The sequence below is a fragment of the Pristiophorus japonicus genome, chromosome 14 (genome assembly GCF_044704955.1).
Source record: "Pristiophorus japonicus isolate sPriJap1 chromosome 14, sPriJap1.hap1, whole genome shotgun sequence".
In the NCBI taxonomy this organism is placed as follows: Eukaryota; Metazoa; Chordata; class Chondrichthyes; family Pristiophoridae; genus Pristiophorus; species Pristiophorus japonicus.
The window spans coordinates 168,667,402-168,691,552 of NC_091990.1; the positions used below are offsets into that span (position 1 = coordinate 168,667,402).

The 24,151-nt window shown below is 47.7% G+C and overlaps 1 protein-coding gene across 1 annotated transcript in view; it reads right to left on the bottom strand.

Annotated features, from left to right (window-relative positions):
- The window catches only part of LOC139280227 (glycogen [starch] synthase, muscle-like), a 145,223-nt gene extending 135,461 nt beyond the window's left edge, over positions 1 to 9,762 (bottom strand). The window contains exon 1 of the mRNA XM_070899841.1: positions 9,459 to 9,762. Coding sequence (XP_070755942.1) covers positions 9,459 to 9,726 — 268 coding nt within the window. The 5' untranslated portion in view covers positions 9,727 to 9,762. The remainder of the gene's footprint in view (positions 1 to 9,458) is intronic.
- Positions 9,763 to 24,151: the final 14,389 nt, after the last annotated feature.

A 24,151-nucleotide genomic window follows, 5' to 3' on the forward strand; every position in this document is an offset into this window, starting at 1 on the left:
GCTAAAAAAGGATGAGTTCAATGAAGGACCTAAAATTCCAGGTCCCGAACTACATCCTGAAGGGTGGAAGATGCCTGTGCGTGGATTTTTTTAACGTGTGGTGGCCATTGCACACCAGCCACCACACGGGCTTGACAGAGCTAGGTCTTGGTCCAGTGGCAAGGGTTAACCAAGATGACTGGAGACCTGCTCTGCAGCATGGGCCTAGTGCGCACACATATCGCACACATACCATCATCAATTCTATATTCAAAAAGGCGTTAGATGTGGCCCTAAAGGGATCAAGGGGTATGGAGAGAAAGCAGGAATGGGATACTTAAGTTGCATGATCAGCCATGATCATACTGAATAGTGGTGCAGGCTCGAAGGGCCTAATCCTGCACCAAATTTCTGTTTCTATGTTTCTCTGAACCATTGGCCAGGACAAATCAGGGCTTTCAGGCAAGGAGACAGGGGGGAAACTGAAATACAAACTGCGCAACAAACTCTTAAATGTCCTTATGATAGTGACGTCCTGCAAATGAAAGCCCAACATTAACTCCAACACTGGAAAAAAACTCATTGAGAAACTAATTTCAAGAGCTGCACTATTAAAAAATAATTTACAACTGAAAATGTTTTCTCTCATCCAGGTTTTGAAAATGGGAGATTTTTTTTTCTAAAAACAAGCAGATCTCCTGTGGTGCTGCTCAAGCCGAGTCAGACAATATGTTACAAAAGCAAAATACTGCGGTTGAATTCAGAGAATGTAGTTTTATAAGGAGTGTGTAATGCACAACTATAATGGATGGTACGTTAACTAATGGAATCAGCTGGACAAACTATAATCAACTACTATTGTTTCAGTGACCAGTAATCACTGTAATTAACAGCAAGTCAGACATTTCTGCTTGTTGATTGCAGTTTGCAACCAGTAAAATGTGGGAGTAGCACAGTCTCATATTGCAGTTGCCATGGCTACAAGGAGCAGAGTCTTTGGAACACTTTATGGCAGTATAATAAAATTACAACAACTCACATGATGATCCTCATTCACCCATCAAGCAAAGCCATGTGTGAATGAATATTCGATCATGGAATTATCAGGGACTGCCCCGTCACCTGCTGTTCCCACACTTTGAGGGGAAAGAATCCTCAAGCAGTACTGTTAGTTTTTCCATAACCCTTTTCAATAGATAAACACTTTGAGATGTCCCAAGTTCATGAAAGGCACTATGTAAATACAAGTTATTTATTTCTTCTTTGCAGATGATGACACTTGAACGAGAGGGCAAGTACAAAATTCCCAAGTCTCATGCAAAGTTAGAGATTAAAAAAGCTCCTCTATGCACTGGATAGTGATCTGGGATAGGCTTCCATAGAAAGCAAGTCATCTGGGGTCAACTGACATCTTTATAAAAGGGAGCTGGATCAATGTCTATTACGGGGGGGCGGGTTGGGATTAGAGAGATATTAATAGAGTCGCTTGATTTCTATAACGAAAACAAAAGAAAGAATGTAGTATTCCTTGAACTAGGGGGTGACTGGTGACGTGGAAAAATGGGAACAATCTTTCACTTCTGAATGGGAGCACAAGTCCAGGAGAATGGTCCTCCACGGACTCTGAATGGAGCAGCTTGATGGGCAAATTACCGTTTCTCGTTCCACATATTATGTCCTTTATCGATCCAGCTCCCTTTTAAAAAGATATAATTGGCCTCAAATCAAAATCCAGTCTTACCGGATTCTTAAAGTCAATGGGCCCAAATTTCCACAAGAAAAAAAACGGGCGCCCCTCCAAGCTGGGCGCCCGTTTTTCGCGCCTAAAACGGCGCCTAAAAAAATCCTCGGTATTCTCCACCTACTGCAGGTCCTCTGGCCCTCGGCGCAGTCAGCACGAGCTGTGGGGGGGCGGAGCCAGGTCCCTGCGCTGAAAGCAGTGCCGGGACCTCTGCACATGTGCGCTACAGTCGGCACGCAAGTGCAGTAGCTCCAGGCGCCGAACTGTGTGGGAGGGGCCCGAAGCACGCAGCCTCTAGCCCTGGCCCAATGGCCTCACTGGGGCTGCGTGAATAAGGCTCCTCCCACGGCCAGCTCCTGCTCCCCGCCCCGCTCCCGACACCCGCTCCCCCCTGCCTCCGGACCAGACCCGACACCCGCTCCCCCCTGCCTCCGGACCAGACCCGACACCCGCTCCCCGCGCCCCGACACCCGCTCACCGCGCCCCGACACCCGCTCCGCTCCACCCCCCCCCCGACTGACCCGACCCGCGCTCCTGTTCCCGCTCCCCCCCCCCCAACTGGACCCAACCCGACCCGCGCTCCCACCCCCACCCCCCCCCGCGCTCCCGCCCCGCCCCCCCCCCCCCACTGGATCCGATCCGACCTCCCCCTCCCTCCCTCTCTCCCTCCCTCCCCCTCCCCCTCTCCCCCCCCCCTCCCTCCCCCTCCCCCTCTCCCCCCCCCTGCTCAGCGGCACGAACGGCTTTCTCTCCCCCCCGCTCAGCGACACGAACGGCTGCAGAATTCTCCCTGGCTGAAGCACTTTCACACAGGTAGGAAGATGGTTTATTTAATCTTTTCTTGGCTTATAAATGTTTATTCAGGTTGGATTTATTTGTAGAATATTTGTAGAAGTATAAATAAGGATTTATTGTCGAATTTAATGAGTTCCCTTCCCCCCCCCACCTCGTTCTGGACGCCTAATTTGTAACCTGCGCCTGATTTTTTAATGTGTAGAACAGGTTTTTTCAGTTCTACAAAAATCTTCACTGGCTCCATTCTACTTTAGTTTGGAGTACGTTTTCACTGTGGAAACTTTCAAATCAGGCGTCAGTGGCCAGACACGCCCCCTTTTGAAGAAAAACTTCTGTTCCAAAGTAGAACTGCAGAAAAAAAATGTGGAGAATTGCGATTTCTAAGATAGTCCGTTCTCCACCAGTTGCTCCTAAAAATCAGGCGCAAATCATGTGGAAACTTGGGCCCATTGTTTCTACAAATATAAATTATTAACTACAAAGTTGCATAAACTTGTTTAGACAAATGTTTTATCTCCTGAGGAGGAAAGTTTAAATTTGAACAAACAACACTAAATCATTTCTCATGGCTGAATTATAACCTTATTTCACAATTCTAGTATTTTTCAAACCAACAAGATTTCATATTTTTCCTGTTCCTGGTTATACTCCTTTTCATAAATTGAACTACTTTTGTAGAGCTGAATTTCGAAACTGGAAAATCGGTTTCATTTTCCAGTTAAAAGATTTTTTTATTATTGGGATCAAAAGTTGTGTCAACCTGAATTAATTGCACGGAAACCGTATAAAAATATTAATCTTGCTGTTTAAAGAAAATATATATACACATCTATTATACTGGAAGGGATTGCAGGTTGCTCCTGGGAACTGCAGTCCAGTTCTTTGGCACTATTCCTAGAACTTGGGACAAGCTGGTTTATAAATTATATAATCAGGGCGTAAAATTGACCTGTATGGGGCTTGGTCAGAGGTCAGAGGTCCTGGCTATTTATGAGGTCCTACAGAGTATACATTGGCCAGTTGTTGCAGAGAGTAAAGAGGGGATGAGTAAATGCAACATTTTGTTGTGAATTATTGAATTTAATGTTACAAGTTTTATATTTAGGACTATACCCTGGGGCCAGCAATACCATGTGGCTCTCGTGTTGATCAAGATCAGTACCGATTTGATTTGATGTTAGTGTGGCTCTATGCCTGGGTGAATACAGCAGTCACTTGCGCTTCTCAGAGACAGTGGGAAGCACCATTTTCATTGGATGTTGAGTTTTTAAGGGTGCGGGAGTGCAGTTTATAAGAGAGACAGGAAATAGAATTGGTGTTTGCTGCAGAGAAGGTTAGCAGCCGGGGAGGGGAGGGGGGCAGTGATGGGGAGGAGGGGAGGGACAGTGATGGGGGGGGAGGAGGGGGAGGGACAGTGATGGGGGGGGGGGGGGGAGGAGGAGGGACAGTGATGGGGGGGGGGGAGGGACAGTGATGGGGGGGGAGGGGGAGGGACAGTGATGTGAGGGAGGGGGAGGGGGAGGGGCAATGATGTGAGGGGGGGGCAGTGATGTGAGGGGGGGGCAGTGATGTGAGGGGGGGGCAGTGATGTGAGGGGGGGGCAGTGATGTGAGAGGGGGGCAGTGATGTGAGAGGGGGGCAGTGATGTGAGAGGGGGGCAGTGATGTGAGAGGGGGGCAGTGATGTGAGGGGGGGGCAGTGATGTGAGGGGGGGGCAGTGATGTGAGGGGGGGGCAGTGATGTGAGGGGGGGGCAGTGATGTGAGGGGGGGGCAGTGATGTGAGGGGGGGGCAGTGATGTGAGGGGGGGGCAGTGATGTGAGGGGGGGGCAGTGATGTGAGGGGGGGGGCAGTGATGTGAGGGGGGGGGCAGTGATGTGAGGGGGGGGCAGTGATGTGAGGGGGGGGCAGTGATGTGAGGGGGGGGCAGTGATGTGAGGGGGGGGCAGTGATGTGAGGGGGGGGCAGTGATGTGAGGGGGGGGCAGTGATGTGAGGGGGGGGCAGTGATGTGAGGGGGGGGCAGTGATGTGAGGGGGGGGCAGTGATGTGAGGGGGGGGCAGTGATGTGAGGGGGGGGCAGTGATGTGAGAGGGGGGCAGTGATGTGAGGGGGGGGCAGTGATGTGAGGGGGGGGCAGTGATGTGAGGGGGGGGCAGTGATGTGAGGGGGGGGCAGTGATGTGAGGGGGGGGCAGTGATGTGAGGGGGGGGCAGTGATGTGAGGGGGGGGCAGTGATGTGAGGGGGGGGCAGTGATGTGAGGGGGGGGCAGTGATGTGAGGGGGGGGCAGTGATGTGAGGGGGGGGCAGTGATGTGAGGGGGGGGCAGTGATGTGAGGGGGGGGCAGTGATGTGAGGGGGGGGCAGTGATGTGAGGGGGGGGCAGTGATGTGAGGGGGGGGGGCAGCAGCAGGTGAAGAGAACAGCAACAACTAAAGAGGTGAGAGAAAGCCAAGAATTTTATTACATTCAAGGCCAAGAATTTTAGCCTCCAAAGTAACACTTTTTGCTGCAGTACAACAGCGAGTACACTTCGAAAGTAGTTAATTGGTGCGAAGCACTTTGGGATGCCCTGAGGCAGTAAACAGTGCTATATAACTACTTCTTCACTCAGAGAACTGTGAACCTGTGGAATTCTCTACCACAGAAAGTTGTTGGAGCCAGTTCGTTAGATATATTCAAAAGGGAGTTAGATGTGGCCCTTACGGCTAAAGGGATCAGGGGGTAAGGAGAGAAAGCAGGAAAGGGGTACTGAAGTTGCATGATCAGTCGTGATCATATTGAATGGTTGGTGCAGGCTCGAAGGGCCTACTCCTGCACCTATTTTCTATGTTTTTATGTTTACACGTTCCTTCTTTCTTTGATGGGTTGTGGGGTTTTAGATGAAACAACAGTGAAACATTCTGACAACTGCATTTCAGTAGTTATTTTTGAAACATGGGGAAGCAAAGTGAAATCTTCTGTAAAATAATAAAAAATTTTAACGACAAAACAAAAAGCTTTGAGGAAATGAACTGCAGTGCTCCTGTGTAGAATGATTTAAAAAAAAACTCTCCCTGCAATAGAGGGGAGAGAAAACAAATCGGGTGAAATCACAGGTATATTGTGCGCGTAGTTTAATTGTTGGTGCTGAACGGTAGTCTCTCCTTTGTGGAGTCCAAGACCCAGAATGTTCCACAAAGGATTTTAGCTGAATTTTGGAGAGCGTGTTCAGCAAACCATTTCCAAACACCAAGCACCTGTGTGTACTAATTCGTTCAAATTATACAGTCGAATTTCAAGTTTGTCGTGGCATTCATATTTTGGAGTTACTGCATTCACGCACAACTGAGTAGAAAACAGATTTTAACAACAGAAAACAAAGCAGTCAACTCCGAAGTGTTAGCCTAACTATACCTTGTTCAATACAAGCATATATGTCTTGCAATTGTGTGAAAATATCGCTGAACATACTAGTATCATTACTAGTAGAAACATAGAAAATAGGAGCAGTAGTAGGCCATTCGGCTCTTCGAGTCTTCACCACCATTCAATATGATCATGGCTGATCCTCTATCTCAACACCATATTCCTGTTTTTTCCCCATACCCCTTGATGTCTTTTGTTTCTAGAAATCTATCTATCTCCCTCTTAAATATATTCAGTGACTTGGCCTCCACAGCCTTCTGTGGTAGAGAATTCCACAGGTTCACCACCCTCTGAGTGAAAACATTTCTCCTCATCTCGGTCTGAAATTTCCTGCCCCGTATCCTGAGACTGTGACCCCTTGTTCTAGACTTCCCAGCCAGGGGAAACATCCTCCCCACATCCAGTCTGTCCAACCCCGTCAGAATTGTATACGTTTCAATGAGATCCCCTCTCATTCTTCTAAATTCTAGTGAATACAGGCCGAGTCGACCCAATCTCTCCTCATACGACAGTCCTGCCATCCCAGGAATCAGTCTGGTGAACCTTCGCTGCACTCCCTCTATGGCAAGTATATCCTTTCTTAGGTAAGGAGACCAAAACTGCACACAATACTCCAGGTGCTGCCTCACCAAGGCCCTTGAATTGTTTTCATATTTATTAACAAAAATAATTGAATTTATTTTTGTTGCTACTGTTGCTGGGATTAATGCAATTTTTGGAAACTAATAACTCAATTAAAAAATGTGGTGACTGGATTTGTCACAACTCTATTCAACAAAAGTGTGCCAACAATGACACTGGACAGATTCACAGTATTATTGGGGTGTAATTTAACTTCTGGTGGGGGCACAATACGATCAGTGGCACATCAGCTGTCCTTTGTACATTCCACCTGATTTTCCTTCCCATTTACTTTTTTTGTTCTCTTTGCATTTTTTAATCTTTGTTTTGGGTGGGTGGTGTTGGAGGGGGCGGGGGGAATACTGACGGCTGCAGGCGGCATTTGGGCTGAGGGCTGCAATTCTGGCCCTCAGTGGATCGCCCCTCACCCTCTTCACAATCACTCGTGCAGAAGTGTTGGCAAAACGTTCTCCCTTATTTCCCCCAAACACAAGAACAAAGTTCTTGAACCCTTCATTCTGTGCCATCAAACAAACCCAATGTGCCGTTCTGCACTTACTGTTCAATAAACAAGTACAATAGCACCAGCAAAATAGGCATTTTTTGTAAAGTTCTGAAGACCTAATTTAACAAATTGCTGCAATGAGGTTTTGTTAACCTTATTAACCTTTATTAATTTTAAAAATCGTTTAAACTTATGTACATGAAGTCATCATCATCATCATCATATGCAGTCCCTCGAAACGAGGATGACTTGCTTCCATGCCAAAAAAAAAGGAGTTCATAGGCGTTTTGAATGAAGAACCTGAACTATATCCTGAAGGGTGGAAGATGCCTGTGCGTGGAATTTTTTAACGTGGGGTGACCGTTGCACACCAGCCACCACACGGGCTTGACAGAGCTAGGTTCTTGGTCCAGTGGCAAGGATTAACCAGGACGACTGGAGACCTGCTCTGCTGCACGGACCTAGTGCGCACACATATCGCAGTGTGGGCTGGCCCGTGCTGCCCCTGGGCCCCTGGCCCCAAAGTCACGCTTCCCCTGGGCCCCGATTACATCCCTGCACAATCTCTCGCAGCTCCTTCGCACATGAAGTGTTGCACCTCCGTGTGGCTCATCTATATCTAGGTACATTCAGAACTGATCCCCGCAGCAAATGCACTACTCTGGTTACAAGTTTGTCATAGTTCCACAATATCATCTGTTGCTAAATTAGATGTGTGTGTCGCATGACTAATCAGAATTGCTGATCCAAATGAAGTCTGACACCCTCCCCAAACTTAGGGAATTGGAACGTTAACAGCTCTAAAGAAAGTGTTCGTGCTCTCGCTCCTGTAATCAAATCTCATTCGACCATCACCTATTCCAATTCCAGGAGCTGAAAACTGGAAAGCTCATTACAGTCGTCCCTTCCTACCACAATCTGCCGGTCTTTAAATATCAAACTTATTGTCACTCATTCAGAATTCCCAATTTATCTCAGTTTCTTTCTTACTGTGTGTCACTTTGGTGGTCTAGCATGAGGCAGCATTTTCTGGACTGGATAAAGTTGAAAGGAAAATGAAGGGTATTCTTACAGTAAGAAAGGGTTAATATGTAGCCAACATTGTTGTATCATCTGCTTGTGTCATTTATGGGGAAGCGTTTCCGCGTACCTCGATTTTGAATGGAAACAAAGTTTTATATATATGTATATTATATATTATACATATAGAGAGAGAAACAGCCTAACTGACCGTGGCACTAAGCATTTAAACACTGACATTCAGAGCTTGGTTCCCAAACTGTATCAAAATGCCAAGCAGACGCTGTGGCACTTTGAAGCGGGGGAAGGGATCCAGGAGGTATTAGCAGTGGCAGCAAACAGGTAATTCACACAACCAGAGACAACGCCAAGTCTAAATACATTGAAAATGTACAGAATAAGAAAATTTACCTCAATACAGTCTTTGTATGTTAATAGAACATACTTACTCCTGTCATCAGATGTATATAAAAAAGGGAGTTAAGGAGGAAACTCAGAGTACACAATATATTAAGTGGTATCATCAAAGGCAGTCCCTCGGAATCGAGGAAGGCTTGCTTCCACTGTGAAAGTGGACAAGGTAAAGCTACAATTTTAATTCAAAATATGCCAGAAAAGTTGGACCAGTAGACACAAATTTAAATTAGCGAAACTAAGATGTCAGACCAGTATTAGTTAGAAGTTTTGTACTCAGAAGAATGGCACATGCCTGGAACAATCTCCCAGCTTGAATAGTGATGGGAAAGGAAGATATTCAAGATGCAGCTAAATCCTAGGATGGGAGACTTGGGGCGCACTGCAGCAATAGTTTTTAAACTTTCCTGTGTGAGGAACCTCCTATATTGTGGTACCCAAAGATGAACAGTGTCATCGCTGCAGAGAGCAACTGTATTAGTGTAAAGCAACAGAAATAAGCTACTAGTTAGTCAACAAAAACAGGAATAAAATATATATAGTGTATAATAATCCTGGAGACTGCTCGCAACTGGTATGACGCCAGGGCCCAAACAGGCAGCAAAGCATCGCCTGGGATTGCTTCGGGCTGTGCACGGGACGGATGAGTTTAAAGGAGCCGAATGACCTTTCCTTGTCCTTGACCTTTCTGTTCCTGTGTATGAGAAATGTGGAATACACGACTGCGGGCGTTATTTTAAACGCAAAATCTGCAATGCACCAGGAACATAAATGCTACATGTTTAAAATCTTGGTGTTGTGACAAAGATTGTTGCAAATGTGACATTTTAAATGGCATTACAATGAAGCCCATTGAATATAAACAGCTGTGAACACACAGGGAGTGTACGTGCAGCAGTGTGTGTAGGCGCTTTCTCCGGGGTGGGAGCTTCGCTGCCGGCCGGTCCCGGGGTCTCGCACCGCCGTCTTGCCTTACCTTTATTCGCCACTTCCCAGGCGATCTCGAACAGGAAGAGGTTGTCGGCTGGCAGCTCGTCCTCGAAGCCGGAAAGCGAGCCATAAGAAGGCGAGTTGCTCAGGAAGGACATGGTGCGGAGAATATGAACAGAGCGCAATCCGTCAGCATCGGAACTGGTTGGAGCACAACTTCGGACCGAGCATGGGCACTGAGCCGCGGCACCGAGCCAGGCAGCCGGCAGCGGCACCCTGCAGCAGCCGCCACTCGCCGCTAGGGTGCGCGCCATCGCACAGCGCCAGAGGGAGGCGCAGTTACCGCCCGGGGGGGGGGGGAGGTGCAGTTACCGCCCGGGAGGGGGAGGTGCAGTTACCGCCCGGTGCCGCCATGGAGGAGAGGGAGGCGCAGTTACCACTTGGGGCTGCCAGGGGGGAGAGGGAGGCGCAGTTACTGCCCGAGGCCGCCGGAGGAGGGGGGGCGGGGGCGAGGTGCAGTTACGGCCTGGGATCGCCAGGGAGGGAGAGGGGCGGAGAGGGAGGCTCAGTTACTGCCAGGGGGAGAGGGAGGCGCCTTTACGTCCTGGGGCCACGAGGGGGGGGGGGTGGAAGGAGGTGCAGTTACGGCCTGGGGCCACTGGGGGGAGGGGAGGGGAGGGGCTGAGAGGGAGGCGCAGTTACCGCCTGGGGCCGCCGGGGGAAGGGAAGGGGAGGGGCAGAGAGGGAGGTGCAGTTACCACCTCGGGCCGCTGGGGGGGAGAGGTGGAGAGGGAGGCGCGGTTACTGACCGTGGCCGCCAGGGGAGGGGGAGGGAGAGGGAGGTGCAGTTACCGCCTGGGGCCGCCAGGGGGAGTGAGAGAGGCGCAGTTACCGCCTGGGGCCGCCAAAGGGGAGAGGGGGGCGTAGTTACCGCCTGGGGATGCCAGGGGGGGGTGAGTGAGGCGCAGTTACCGCCTGGGGCGGGGGGTGAGGGAGGCGCAGTTACCGCCTGGGGCTGCCAGGGGTGGAGAGAGAGGGAGGCGCAGTTACCGCCTGGGGCCGCCAGGGGGGGTGGGTGAGGGAGGTACAGTTAGCGCCTGGGGCCGCCAGGGGGGGTGAGGGAGGCGCAGTTACTGCCTGGGGCCGCCGGGGGGGGGTGGGTGAGGGAGGTACAGTTAGCGCTTGGGGCCGCCGGGGGGGTGAGAGAGGTGCAGTTACCGCCTGGGGCTGCCAGGGGTGGAGAGGGAGGCGCAGTTACCGCCTGGGGCCGCCAGAGGGGAGAGGGAGGCGTAGTTACCGCCTGGGGCCGCCAGGGGGGGTGAGGGAGGTGCAGTTACCGCCTGGGGCCGCCAGGGGTGGTGAGGGAGGTGTAGTTACCGCCTGGGGCCGCCGGAGGGGGGGCGGGGGTGAGGGAGGCGCAGTTACCGCCTGGGGCCACCAGGGGTTGGTGAGGGGGGGGGCACTTACCGCCTGGGGTCGCCGGGGGGGGCGAGTGAGGGAGGCGCAGTTACTGCCTGGGGCCACCAGGGGGTGGTGAGGGAGGCACAGTTAGCGCCCGGGGGCAGGGGTGGGGGTGGCGATTTGCAGGACCCGCTGAATTTTTTACATTCGTTCTGGTATGTGGGTATCAGTGGCAAGGCCAGCATTTATTACCCATTCCCAATTGCCTTTGAGAAGATGGTGGTGAGCCACCTTCTTGAACCGCTGGAGTTCTTGCAGTGAAGGTCCTTGACCAGACCAACATCCCCAGCATCGAAGCACTGACCAGACTCGACCGGCTCTGTTGGGCGGGCCACATTGTTCGCATGCCTGACACAAGACTCCCAAAGCAAGCGCTCTACTTGGAACTCCAACACGGCAAACGAGCCCAAGGTGGGCAGAGGAAACATTACAAGGACACCCTCAAAGCCTCCCTGATAAAGTGCAACATCCCCACCGACACCTGGGAGTCCCTGGCCAAAGTCCACCCTAAGTGGAGGAAGTGCATCCGGGAGGAAGCTGAGCACTTCGAGTCTCATCGCCGAGAGCATGCAGATATCAAGCGCAGGCAGCAGAAAGAGTGTACGGCAAACCAGTCCCACCCACCCCTTCCCTCAACGACTATCTGTCCCACCTGTGACAAGGACTGTGATTCCCGTATTGGACTATTCAATCACCTAAGAACTCATTTTAAGAGTGGAAGCAAGTCTTCCTCGATTCCGAGGGACTGCCTATGATGATGATGATGGTGAGTCACCTTCTTGAACTGCTGCAGTTCGTCTGGTGAAGATACCCCTACAGTGCTGTTATGGAGGGAGTTCCAGGATTTGACCCAGCGACGATGAAGGAACGGCGATATATTTCCAAGTCAGGATGGTGTGTGACTTGGAAGGGAACTTGCAGGTGATGGTGTTCCCACGGCCCTGCTGCCCTTGTCCCTCTAAGTGGCAGAGGTCCCGGGTTTGGGAGGTGCTGCCAAAGGAGCCTTGGCGAGTTGCTGCAGTGCATCTTGTAGATGGTACACACTGCAGCCATGGTGCGCCAGTGGTAGAGGGAGTGAGTGTTTAAGGTGGTGGATGGGGTTGAATGTTAAGGGAGGGTGGTTAGGCTCTCGCTTGTTGGAGATGGTCATTGCCTGGCAGTTGTGTGGCGCGAATGTTACTTGCCATTTATCACCCCAAGCCTGAATGTTGTCCAGGTCTTGCTGCATGTGTGCATGGACTGCTTCATTATCTGAGGAGTTGCGAATGGAGCTGAACACTGTATAATCATCAACGAACATCCCCACTTTTGACCTTATGATGGAGGCAAGGTCATTGATGAAGCAGCTGAAGATGGTTGGGCCGAGAACACTGCCCTGAGGAACTCCTGCAACGATGTGATGATTGACCTCCAACAACCATCTTCCTTTGTACTCGGTGTGACTCCAGCCGGTGGAGAGTTTTCCCCTGATTCCCATTGAGTTCAGTTTTACTAGGGCTCCTTGATGCCACACTCGGTCAAATGCTGCCTTGATGTCAAGGGCAGTCACTCTCACCTCACCTCTGGAATTCAGCTCTTCTGTCCATGTTTGGACCAAGGATGTAACGAGGTCTGGAGCCGAGAGGTCCTGGCGGAACCCAAACTGAGCATCTGTGAGCAGATTATTGGTGAGCAAGTGCTGCTTGATAGCTCTGTCGACGACACCTTCCATCACTTTGCTGATGATTGAGAGTAGACTGACTGGGCGGTAATTGGCCGGATTGGATTTGTCCTGCTTTTTGAGAACAGGACATATCTGGGCAGTTTTCCACATTGTCGGGTAGATGCCAGTGTTGTCGCTGTACTGGAACAGCTTGGCTAGAGGCGCGGCTAGTTCTGGAGCACAAGTCTTCAGCACGACAGCCGGGATGTTGTCTGGGCCCATAGGTGCATTAATTAATCAATGAATCTGGGGAAATGTGCTGCAAGTGCACAGCAAGTCAGTCATCACCAGAGAGAGGAAAGACATGTCAGGTCAGACTATTTCTGATGAAGTTTCTAACATTAACAAAAACACTTATAGAGCATCTTTAATGTATCACAATAAGATATAAGATTAAAAATTAAAATAGAGAGGGAAACATAAAAAGGAATCGACTCCAAGAGTTGGGAAAGTAAGAGGATGTTTGTTTGAAAAATAAAGCTTTAAAAGGTGGAGATGGGTGGGAGGGAGGTGGAGGGGCTTAGAGTGAAAGTTCCAGAGTGGTGCTTGGCTATAGAAGCTCACTTCTACATGAAAAAATATTGGGTAGCAGTATAAATGATAACATTGTTTATATTTAGGAGTGGCGTATGTTAAAATAGATCACAGTTTTAAACCAAAATGAATGTGAAATGACTGAAATACAAAGAACGACTGGAGAACCTTGGGCCTTATAGGCTTTAAAGTGGGGATATTGGAGATGGGGCAAAAAGCTCTTTGCCTGACAGTCACAATTCATCCAGTCGTGTTAAAAAACTGATTACATTTTTACTTAAGTTGAAAAATATTGGCCCAGAAATTCCGATCGAGGTCTTCCCGTGGGCAAACTACTGAAAAAAGGAAAAAAAAATGCGCACTTACCTGAAGGTGCTGCGCCCGCTCGAATTTCCGAGCCTGAGGCCTTCACTCCCTGCGCATCGGAGCGCGTGCACGTTGGGACGTCCGTATGCTGGAGCTGGAGTCACATGGTTCTGGGCAGCCAATCAAGGTACAGTATTTTCTCATTCATAATAATGGGAACTCTGTATGTTGGAGTTCCCATTATTATGAATGAGAACCCCCCGCTGCCAAACACACAAAACACTGATTAAAAAATAGAAAAATACACTACATATTTAAGGTTCGTTTAAATTAAAATTCTTACAAAAAAAAAGTATTTTCCCGACTTTATTAAATGTTTTTTTAATTATGCCTTAAAATAAACTTACCGTAGTGGGGAGGGTCTCGAACAATAAAATATGTTTTCATATGTGTTTATTTAATTTAATTTTAATGATTATATATGTTTTTAAACACTTGCGCCTGTAAAAGTAGGCTATATGCCTGCTTTTTCAGGCGCAAGATTTTAAAGGACATTTGCTGGCAAGATATTCGTAAATCGCCCAATCTTGCCCTGCAAGTGTCCTCGCTCCCGATATGCACAAGATCTGTCAAGCCAGAAACTTGACAGATCGGAAAAGCCGGTTTTCAGCGCATGCGCATTGCACGCCGAAACCCGGCTGTCCGATGCCTTCCCGGATCCGTAGGAACTTCGTACAGACCTGGGACATCGGAATTTCAGGATTATTTTTTACTATACAAGAAGCTAGCAAGATCTAACTACTGTAAAGGTGTCAGCCTTGACTCTGGTAGCATTCTCACCTCTGAATCAAGAGGTCATGGGTTGCATCTTCCATAGTTTTGCCTACTCACTTAGTCTGTCTATATCCCTTTGTAACTTCCTGCTCAGATCTATACACCTTACTGTGCCTCCTAATTTAGTGGCATCTGCAAACTTGGATATACAACTCTCTCTTCCTTCATCAAAGTTATTAATATATTTGGTGAAAAGCTGAGATCCCAATGTAAATGCCTGGAGAACACCACTTGCCACATCATGACAATCAGAGAATGTTCCCTTTATCCCTACACTCTGGGCTAGAAATTCCCCAATCGTGTGGCTGTTTTTTCGGCGATATTCCGCCATTTTTGGCAAAAAACGGTGAACCGGGAAATTAATTGAAGTCTTACGCTGGCAGTTTTTAAATACCGCTGGGGAGCGGACCGCCGGCGTGCAAAACTCGAAAAAGCACTTTCGGCCGATATTTGGCTCGCAGCACACCCGTAGTTAGGACGAAAAAAACCACCCGGGAAAAAGCTGCATTGCAGCCCTTGGAACAGCGGGAGATATGAAGACCTGCAAAAAAGATAAGTTAAAGTTTTTATTTTTTAATTCTTTTGCAGCGATTCGGCCTCGGAGAAAAGTTGCAGAAAATTCAGTTTGCGCCACGAATCCTCATGCAATGCTGAGTTTTACCGCTGGGCACATTTTATCCTGAATGTTAGGCATTGGAATCATAGCGAAGTTATAGCGGTATTTTTGGTGGAAAAGTACCGCTTTGACCAAAAATGGAATTTCTAGCCCTCTGTCTCCCACCTCCCAACCAATTACCAACCATGTCACAAAATTACTTCCAATTCAGCGCACTTTCATTTTTGCTAATCATCTCTTGTGTGGAACCTTACCAAACAGACAACATCAATAGACAATCCCCTAGCTGCTGTGCTAGTAACCTCCTCAAAGAATTCAACTAGATTAATCAGACGCTTTGCCTACCCTTCACAAATCTACGCTGACTCTTTTTAATCAGCTCATTCTTGTCCTCGTGCTTAGTTAGTCTGTTTCAGAGGATAGATTCCAGCTCTGTAGTTGCCTGACCTCTCCCTTCTTTCTAATTCAAAGGCACAATTCCTAAATTGGAAGAGCTTTAATTAGCTTTAAAATCATTCCCCGGTGGTATCTCAAATGGTACAATCCTACGTCTTTTACCATAGACCACAAGTAGTTCATCAATGCACCATCAGTGCAACATGTCCCCCACCGAGTTTGGTTACAGTACACCCAGGCCGCGATATTGCTGGCCTTACCGCCCATTGCCACCGACTGCCGCCGAGCTTTGCTGCCATTTTCCTCTTCCAGTTTCCACTTGGGCTGGAGCAGGCAGGTGCCAGGAAACGCCCGCTGACGTCCTCTGGTGGCCAAGTCACGTAAGTGGCCTCCCGCCCGCCAAGATGCCAGATTGGTGCAGGCGGGAGTCGGTGCCAGCAGGGGGCAGCTGTGTGGAGGCTGGTCTTACCCTGACGGTAGGTATGAAGACATGAAAGAAAAGGTTAGTGAACATCTTTAAAAAAATGTTTTTACAGCGACTTACCTGGATGGGGTCCCCTGAAGGTGTTCTGGTGGTTTTATTTTTTGCTAATGTTTTTTGCTTTTCAGAGTTCCCCCCCTCCCTGGGCCCGACTCCATCCTTGGCGGCACTTGGGCAGCAAGCTCATTTGTCACCGAGATTGAGAGCTCTCGCCCGCTGCCACCCAGATTGATGGTGTAAGCCGTTATTTTTCCGCTGGACGGTACTGCCACCTCTTTTAGAGGAGTCTTTCAGGCAAAGTACCGCCCGGTCTCTCGGCGGCCATCGGCAGTCCGTTGGGCGGCAAATGGGCAAGGCTTGCAACTCATGAAAACCGGGACCCTAGTGTACTATAATGTCTTAGTGTGTCACATTCACAAAGATTGGGCATAGAAATGCTGTCACAATCCATGCATCAGGTGTCACCGCACATCACGGAGTTGTGTGCTTTATAACTGGATTTGTTTTTCCTGATTGGGATTGGGCCACATGCCTGAACTGGTAATCACCCACACTGCGTACTATTTTGCTGTTGGTGGAATATCTGAGATTTCTGATGTTACATAGAAAATAGGTGCAGGAGTAGGCTATTCGGCCCTTCGAGCCTGCACCACCCTTCAATAAGATCATGGCTGTTCATGCAACTTCAGTACCCCATTCCTGCTTTCTCTCCATACCCCTTGATCCCTTTAACCATAAGGGCCACATCTAACTCCCTTTTGAATATATCTAATGAACTGGCCTCAACAACTTTCTGTGGTAGAGAATTCCACAGGTTCACAATTCTCTGAGTGAAGAAGTTTCTCCTCATCTTAGAACATAAGAACATAAGAATTAGGAACAGGAGTAGGCCATCTAGCCCCTCGAGCCTGCTCCACCATTCAATAAGATCATGGCTGATCTGGTCGTGGACTCAGCTCCACTTACCCGCCCTCTCCCCGTAATCCTTAATTCCCTTATTGCTTAAAAATCTATCTATCTTTGACTTGAAAACATTCAATGAGCTAGCCTCAACTGCTTCCTTGGGCAGAGAATTCCAGAGATTCACAACCCTCTGGGAGAAGAAATTCTTTCTCAACTCGGTTTTAAATTGGCTCCTCCATATTTTGAGGCTGTGCCCCCTAGTTCTAGTCTCCCCCACCAATGGAAACAACCTCTCTGCCTCTATCTTGTCTATCCCTTTCATGATTTTAAATGTTTCTATAAGATCACCCCTCATCCTTCTGAACTCCAAGGAGTAAAGACCCAGTCTACTCAATCTATCATCATAAGGTAACCCCCTCATTTCTCGAATCAGCCTAGTGAATCGTCTCTGTACCCCTTCCAAAGCTAGTATATCCTTCCTTAAGTAAGGTGACCAAAACTGCATGCAGTACTCCAGGTGCGGCCTTACCAATACCTTATACAGTTGCAGCAAGACCTCCCTGCTTTTGTACTCCATCCCTTTCGCAATGAAGGCCAACATTCCATTTGCCTTCCTGATTACCTGCTGCACCTGCAAACTAACCTTTTGGGATTCATGCACAAGGACCCCCAGGTCCCTCTGCACCACAGCATGTTGTAATTTCTCCCCATTCAAATAATATTCCCTTTTACTGTTTTTTTTCCCAAGTTGGATGACCTCACACTTTCCGACATTGTATTCCATCTGCCAAACCTTAGCCCATTCGCTTAACCTATCCAAATCTCCTTGTAGCCTCTCTGAGTCCTCTACACAACCCGCTTTCCCACTAATCTTAGTGTCATCTGCAAATTTTGTTGCACTACACTCTGTCCCCTCCTCTAGGTCATCTATGTATATTGTAAACAGTTGTGGTCCCAGCACTGATCCCTGTGGCACACCACTAACCACTGACTTCCAACCGGAAAAGGACCCATTTATCCCGACTCTCTGCTTTCTGTTCGCCAGCCAATTCTCTATCCATGCTAATACATTTCCTCTGACTCCGCGTACCTTTATCTTCTGCAGTAACCTTTTGTGTGGCAACTTATCGAATGCCTTTTGGAAATCTAAATACACCACATCCATCGGTACACCTCTATCCACCATGCTCGTTATATCCTCAAAGAATTCCAGTAAGTTAGTTAAACATGATTTCCCTTTCATGAATCCATGCTGCGTCTGCTTGATTGCACTATTCCTATCTAGATGTCCTGCTATTTCTTCCTTAATGATAGTTTCAAGCATTTTCCCCACTACAGATGTTAAACTAACCGACCTATAGTTACCTGCCTTTTGCCTGCCCCCTTTTTTAAACAGAGGCGTTACATTAGCTGGTCTCCAATCCGCTGGTACCTCCCCAGAGTCCAGAGAATTTTGGTAGATTATAACAAATGCATCTGCTATAACTTCCGCCATCTCTTTTAATACCCTGGGATGCATTTCATCAGGACCAGGGGACTTGTCTACCTTCAATCCCATTAGTCTGTCCAGCACTACCTCCCTAGTGATAGTGATCATCTCAAGGTCCTCCCTTCCCACATTCCTATGACCAGCAATTTTTGGCATGGTTTTTGTGTCTTCCACTGTGAAGACCGAAGCAAAATAATTGTTTAAGGTCTCAGCCATTTCCACATTTCCCATTATTAAATCCCCCTTTTCATCTTCTAAGGGACCAACATTTACTTTAGTCACTCTTTTCCGTTTTATATATCTGTAAAAGCTTTTACTATCCGTTTTTATGCTTTGCGCAAATTTACCTTCGCAATCTATCTTCCCTTTCTTTATTGCTTTTTTAGTCATTCTTTGCTGTTGCTTAAAATCTTCCCAATCCTCTAGTTTCCCACTAACCTTGGCCGCCTTATACGCATTGGTCTTTGATTTGATACTTTCCTTTATTTCCTTGGTTATCCACGGCTGGTTATCTCTTCTCTTGCCGCCCTTCTTTTTCACTGGAATATATTTTTGTCGCGCATTATGAAAGAGCTCTTAAAAGTCCTCCACTGTTCCTCAATTGTGCCACCGTTCAGTCCTTGTTTCCAGTCTACTTTAGCCAACTCTGCCCTCATCCCACTGTAGTCCCCTTTGTTTAAGCATAGTACTCTAGTTTCTGACACAACTTCCTCATCCTCAATCTGTATTACAAATTCAACCATATTGTGATCACTCATTCCGAGAGGATCTTTTACGAGGAGATCGTTTATTTTTCCTGTCTCGTTACACAGGACCAGATCCAAAATGGTTTGCTCCCTTGTAGGCTCTGTTACATACTGTTCTAAGAAACAATCCCGTATGCATTCTATGAATTCCTCCTCCAGGCTACCCCCTGCGATTTGATTTGACCAATCGATATGTAGGTTAAAATCCCCCATAACTACTGCCGTTCCTTTTTCACATGCCTCCATTATTCCCTTGATTATTGCCCGCCCCACCATGAAGTTATTATTTTGTGGCCTATAAACTACGCCGACCAGTGACTTTTTCCCCTTACTATCTCTAATCTCCACCCACAATGATTCAACATTTTGTTCATTGGAGCCAATATCATCTTGGTCCTAAATGGCTTACCCCTTATCCTTAGACTGTGACCCCTGGCTCTGGACTTCCCCAACATTGGGAACATTCTTCCTGCATCTAACCTGTCCAACCCATCAGAATTTTATATGTTTCTATGAAATCCCCTGTTATTCTTCTAAATTCCAGTGAATATAAGCCTAGTCGATCCAGTCTTTCGTCATATGTCAGTCCTGCCATCCCGGGAATCAGTCTGGTGAACCTTCGCTGCATTCCCTCATGTTATCTCATGGGGTCTTATTCTGTGGTGCATGCCCGATGCTTGGGGCCGAGGATACACACTCTGCTGGCCAGTGGAGGGGATCTCACCACCCGTCCAGTTGCAAGGACCCCAGTGCTCGTGATGTCACAAAGTGTTGGGAAGTGAACTGTACCATTTTGAACTATTGGCATCTTGGTGCTATGTTTTCCACACACATTGCTATAATTTACATCAAAAAAATTTAATTGCACTGGTACTAACCACACTCTCTGTACCTCACTTTCAATCTGCATAATCCCCAATAACCTACCTAAAACAGTCATTCCATTTCAGAAAGTAGTGCATTGGATGTGAAGTGCTTTTAGACATGTTGAGTGGTATAATAAGGTGTTCTGTAAATACATTTCAATTTTCCTAATCTTTCCAAGTTTTCATTCCAAAACAACAAAAGATTGTATTTGTACAGCACTCCTCACATCAAAGAATGTCTCTGAGCACTCCTTAAGCAGAGAGGTGGTTACTGAGTGAGAAAAGGAGGAAATGGAGGTGGGAGGAGATGAAAGACATGGTTAATGAGATGACCTTTCGGAGCATCCATGCTTTTGTCACATTCAGACTCAACTATTCCAATGCTCTCCTGGCTGGCCTCTTATCTTCCATCCATCATAAACTTCAGCTCATCCAAAACTCTGCAGCCCGTATTCTAACTTATGGCGAGTCCTGTTCACCCTCCACCTCGCACTCGCTGACCTACATTGGCTCTTGGTCCCCTCAGTAGGCACCTCAAAGTACTGGAGAAGTACCACCAACGCTGCCTCCGCAAAATCCTGCAAATTCATTGGCAGGATAGGCGCACCAACGTCGGTGTTCTCTCTCAGGCCAACATCCCCAGCATCGAGACATTGACCACGCTCGATCAGCTCCGATGGACGGGCCACATTGTCTGCAAGCCCGATACTAGACTCCTGAAACAAGCATTTTACTCCGAACTGCCCGAGGAGGGCAGAGAAAACGCTTCAAGGACACCCTCAAAGCCTCCTAGAAAAAATGTAACATCCCCACCGACTCTTGGGAATCCCTGGCCCAAGACCGCTCAAAGCGGAGGAGAAGCATCCGAGAAGGTGCCGAACACCTCGAGTCTCTTCGCCAGGAGCACGCGGAAGCCCAGTGCAAACAGCGGAAGAAGCATACGACAAATCAAGCACCCCACCCACCCATCCCTCCAACCACCATCTGCCACACCTGTGACAGAGACTGTAGATCCCACATTGGTCTCATCAGTCACCTTAGAACTCAATTTAGTGTGGAAGCAAATCATCCTCGACTTTAGGGGACTGCCGAAGAAGAAGACATTGGCTCTTGGTCCCCCACTGCCGCTTATTGAAAATTTGCATCCTCGTGTCAAAATCCTTCATGGTCTCATCCCTCACTATCGCATTAATCTCCTCCAGCCCTCCGACTCTGGCCTCAGACCTCATTCCCTTCACCCCAGCATGAGGGCCTTCAGCCCTAACCTCTCAAATTCCCTTCCTAAACCTCTCCTTAGTTCTACCTCTCTCGTCCTTTAATACATTCCCGTAATCCCATCTTTTTGGCAAAGCTTTTAACCACCCTTCCTAATAACTCCTACTTTGGCTCTGTGTCAATCATTGTCTAATTACACTTCTGTAAAGTCCCTTGGGATGCTTTCCTACCTTAAATAAATATAAATGCATGTTGTTGTTGAGTTTGGGAGAGAATTCCCGAGGGCATGGACGTAGCGATAGAATGATTAGACTTCAATGATGGAATGGAGGGAGCGGGAAAGGCACAGAGTCAGAGAACTTGGGTAGTGACTGTTGGCAAGTTATCTGACTGTGGAGAGATCTACAGATAATGATCATAATATTTACAAACAGACTTTACAACAGCAGTCGGTGACCAGCAATCAGGAGGAAGAATGTTGCTTAATATTTTCCGTTCCTAGACCAAGATGCAGAGACAAAATATATTGGGTACTAGCAATGATGGCCCTTTAACTTGATGCTTATTAGTCACATTATACTACAATTAAAGCCCCACAAACTGTGATTCTAAATATTTTATTTGAAAATATAAATACAAAAGGTGTACCAAACACATTCCATTTGTACTAAACAGTTAAAATTAATCATAGAATTTATATTAATTAAAATTCATTAAAGACCATTGAAATCCTTTAACAGCACTCTTGCTATTAAAATATAAACAGCCGCAAACAAACTGGAAATGTTACCCAATATTAAAAAGATCTTTCAATAAATAATTTAAAATCTGTTCCAATAATTTAAAATCGATTTCAATATATTAATTTAAAATCTTCCAATAAATAATTTAAAATCTGTTCAATAAATTATTTTAAAATCGGTTTCAATATATTAATTTAAAATCTGTTCAATAAATTAATTTAAAATCGGTTTCAATATATTAATTTAAAATCTGTTCCAATAAATAATTTAAAATATGTTCAATAAATTAATTTAAAATCGGTTTCAATATATTAATCTAAAATCTGTTCCAATAAATAATTTAAAATCGGTTTCAATATATTAATTTAAAATCTGTTCCAATAAATAATTTAAACTCTGTTCAATAAATTAATTTAAAATCGGTTTCAATATATTAATTTAAAATCTGTTCCAATAAATAATTTTAAATCTGTTCAATAAATTAATTTAAAATCGGTTTCAATATATTAATTTAAAATCTGTTCCAATAAATAATTTAAAATCTGTTTCAATATATTATTTGTTCATGACTAAAACCTGAAACCTGTTTTAAAATGAGTTCCTCATTTATACCATGTTTCTCAGAAATTTCACCAGCGTGCATGTTAACAGCAAATTGTTCACAGAGCATAGCACCAAAAAGGTCAGTTTCCTATCAATGGTGAGAGCCTGTTATTATGTCAGCACTGCACATGCACGGTAGGATGCAGATCACATATTGCATGTTCCATGTACAGGCACTTGCTTCAGCTTTGCAGACAGAATAGATTTCACTCTCAAATTTCTCCCCTACTCACCTGAAAGAATTGACTCCGACTGGGGTATTATAGCAGAGGCGCTCGTGCTGGGGTCTGGAGCAACAGACGCTGGCTCCTGCTAGGATACAGAGCAACAGACACTGGCTCCTGCTGGAATACAGAGCACAGGTGCTGGCTCCTGCTGGGATACAGCAATAAGCACTGGCTCCTGCTGGGGTATGGAGCAACAGACGCTGGCTCCTGCTGGAATACAGAGCACAGGTGCTGGCTCCTGCTGGGATACAGCAATAAGCACTGGCTCCTGCTGGGGTATGGAACAACAGACGCTGGCTCCTGCTGGGATACAGAGCAACAGACGCTGGCTCCTGCTGGGGTATGGAGCAACAGACGCTGGCTCCTGCTGGGATACGGAGCAACAGACGCTGGCTCCTGCTGGGATACAGAGCAACAGACGCTGGCTCCTGCTGGGATACAGAGCAACAGACGCTGGCTCCTGCTGGAATACAGAGCACAGGTGCTGGCTCCTGCTGGGATACAGCAATAAGCACTGGCTCCTGCTGGGGTATGGAGCAACAGACACTGGCTCCTGCTGGAATACAGAGCACAGGTGCTGGCTCCTGCTGGGATACAGCAATAAGCATTGGCTCCTGCTGGGGTATGGAGCAACAGACGCTGGCTCCTGCTGGGATACAGAGCAACAGACGCTGGCTCCTGCTGGGATACGGAGCAACAGACGCTGGCTCCTGCTGGGATACAGAGCAACAGACGCTGGCTCCTGCTGGGATACAGAGCAACAGACGCTGGCTCCTGCTGGGATACAGAGCAACAGACGCTGGCTCCTGCTGGGATACAGAGCAACAGACGCTGGCTCCTGCTGGGATACAGAGCACAGGTGCTGGCTCCTGCTGGGATACAGCAATACGCACTGGCTCCTGCTGGGGTATGGAGCAACAGACGCTGGCTCCTGCTGGGATACAGAGCAACAGACGCTGGCTCCTGCTGGGGTATGGAGCAACAGACGCTGGCTCCTGCTGGGATACAGAGCAACAGACGCTGGCTCCTGCTGGGATACAGAGCAACAGACGCTGGCTCCTGCTGGGATACAGAGCAACAGACACTGGCTCCTGCTGGGATACAGAGCAACAGACGCTGGCTCCTGCTGGGATACAGAGCAACAGACGCTGGCTCCTGCTGGGATACAGAGCAACAGACGCTGGCTCCTGCTGGGATACAGAGCACAGGTGCTGGCTCCTGCTGGGATACAGCAATACGCACTGGCTCCTGCTGGGGTATGGAGCAACAGACGCTGGCTCCTGCTGGGATACAGAGCAACAGACGCTGGCTCCTGCTGGGGTATGGAGCAACAGACGCTGGCTCCTGCTGGGATACAGAGCAACAGACGCTGGCTCCTGCTGGGATACAGAGCAACAGACGCTGGCTCCTGCTGGGATACAGAGCAACAGACACTGGCTCCTGCTGGGATACAGAGCAACAGACGCTGGCTCCTGCTGGGGTATGGAACAACAGACGCTGGCTCCTGCTGGGATACAGAACAACAGACGCTGGCTCCTGCTGGGGTACAGAGCAATAGACGCTGGCTCCTGCTGGGGTATGGAGCAACAGACGCTGGCTCCTGCTGGGATACAGAGC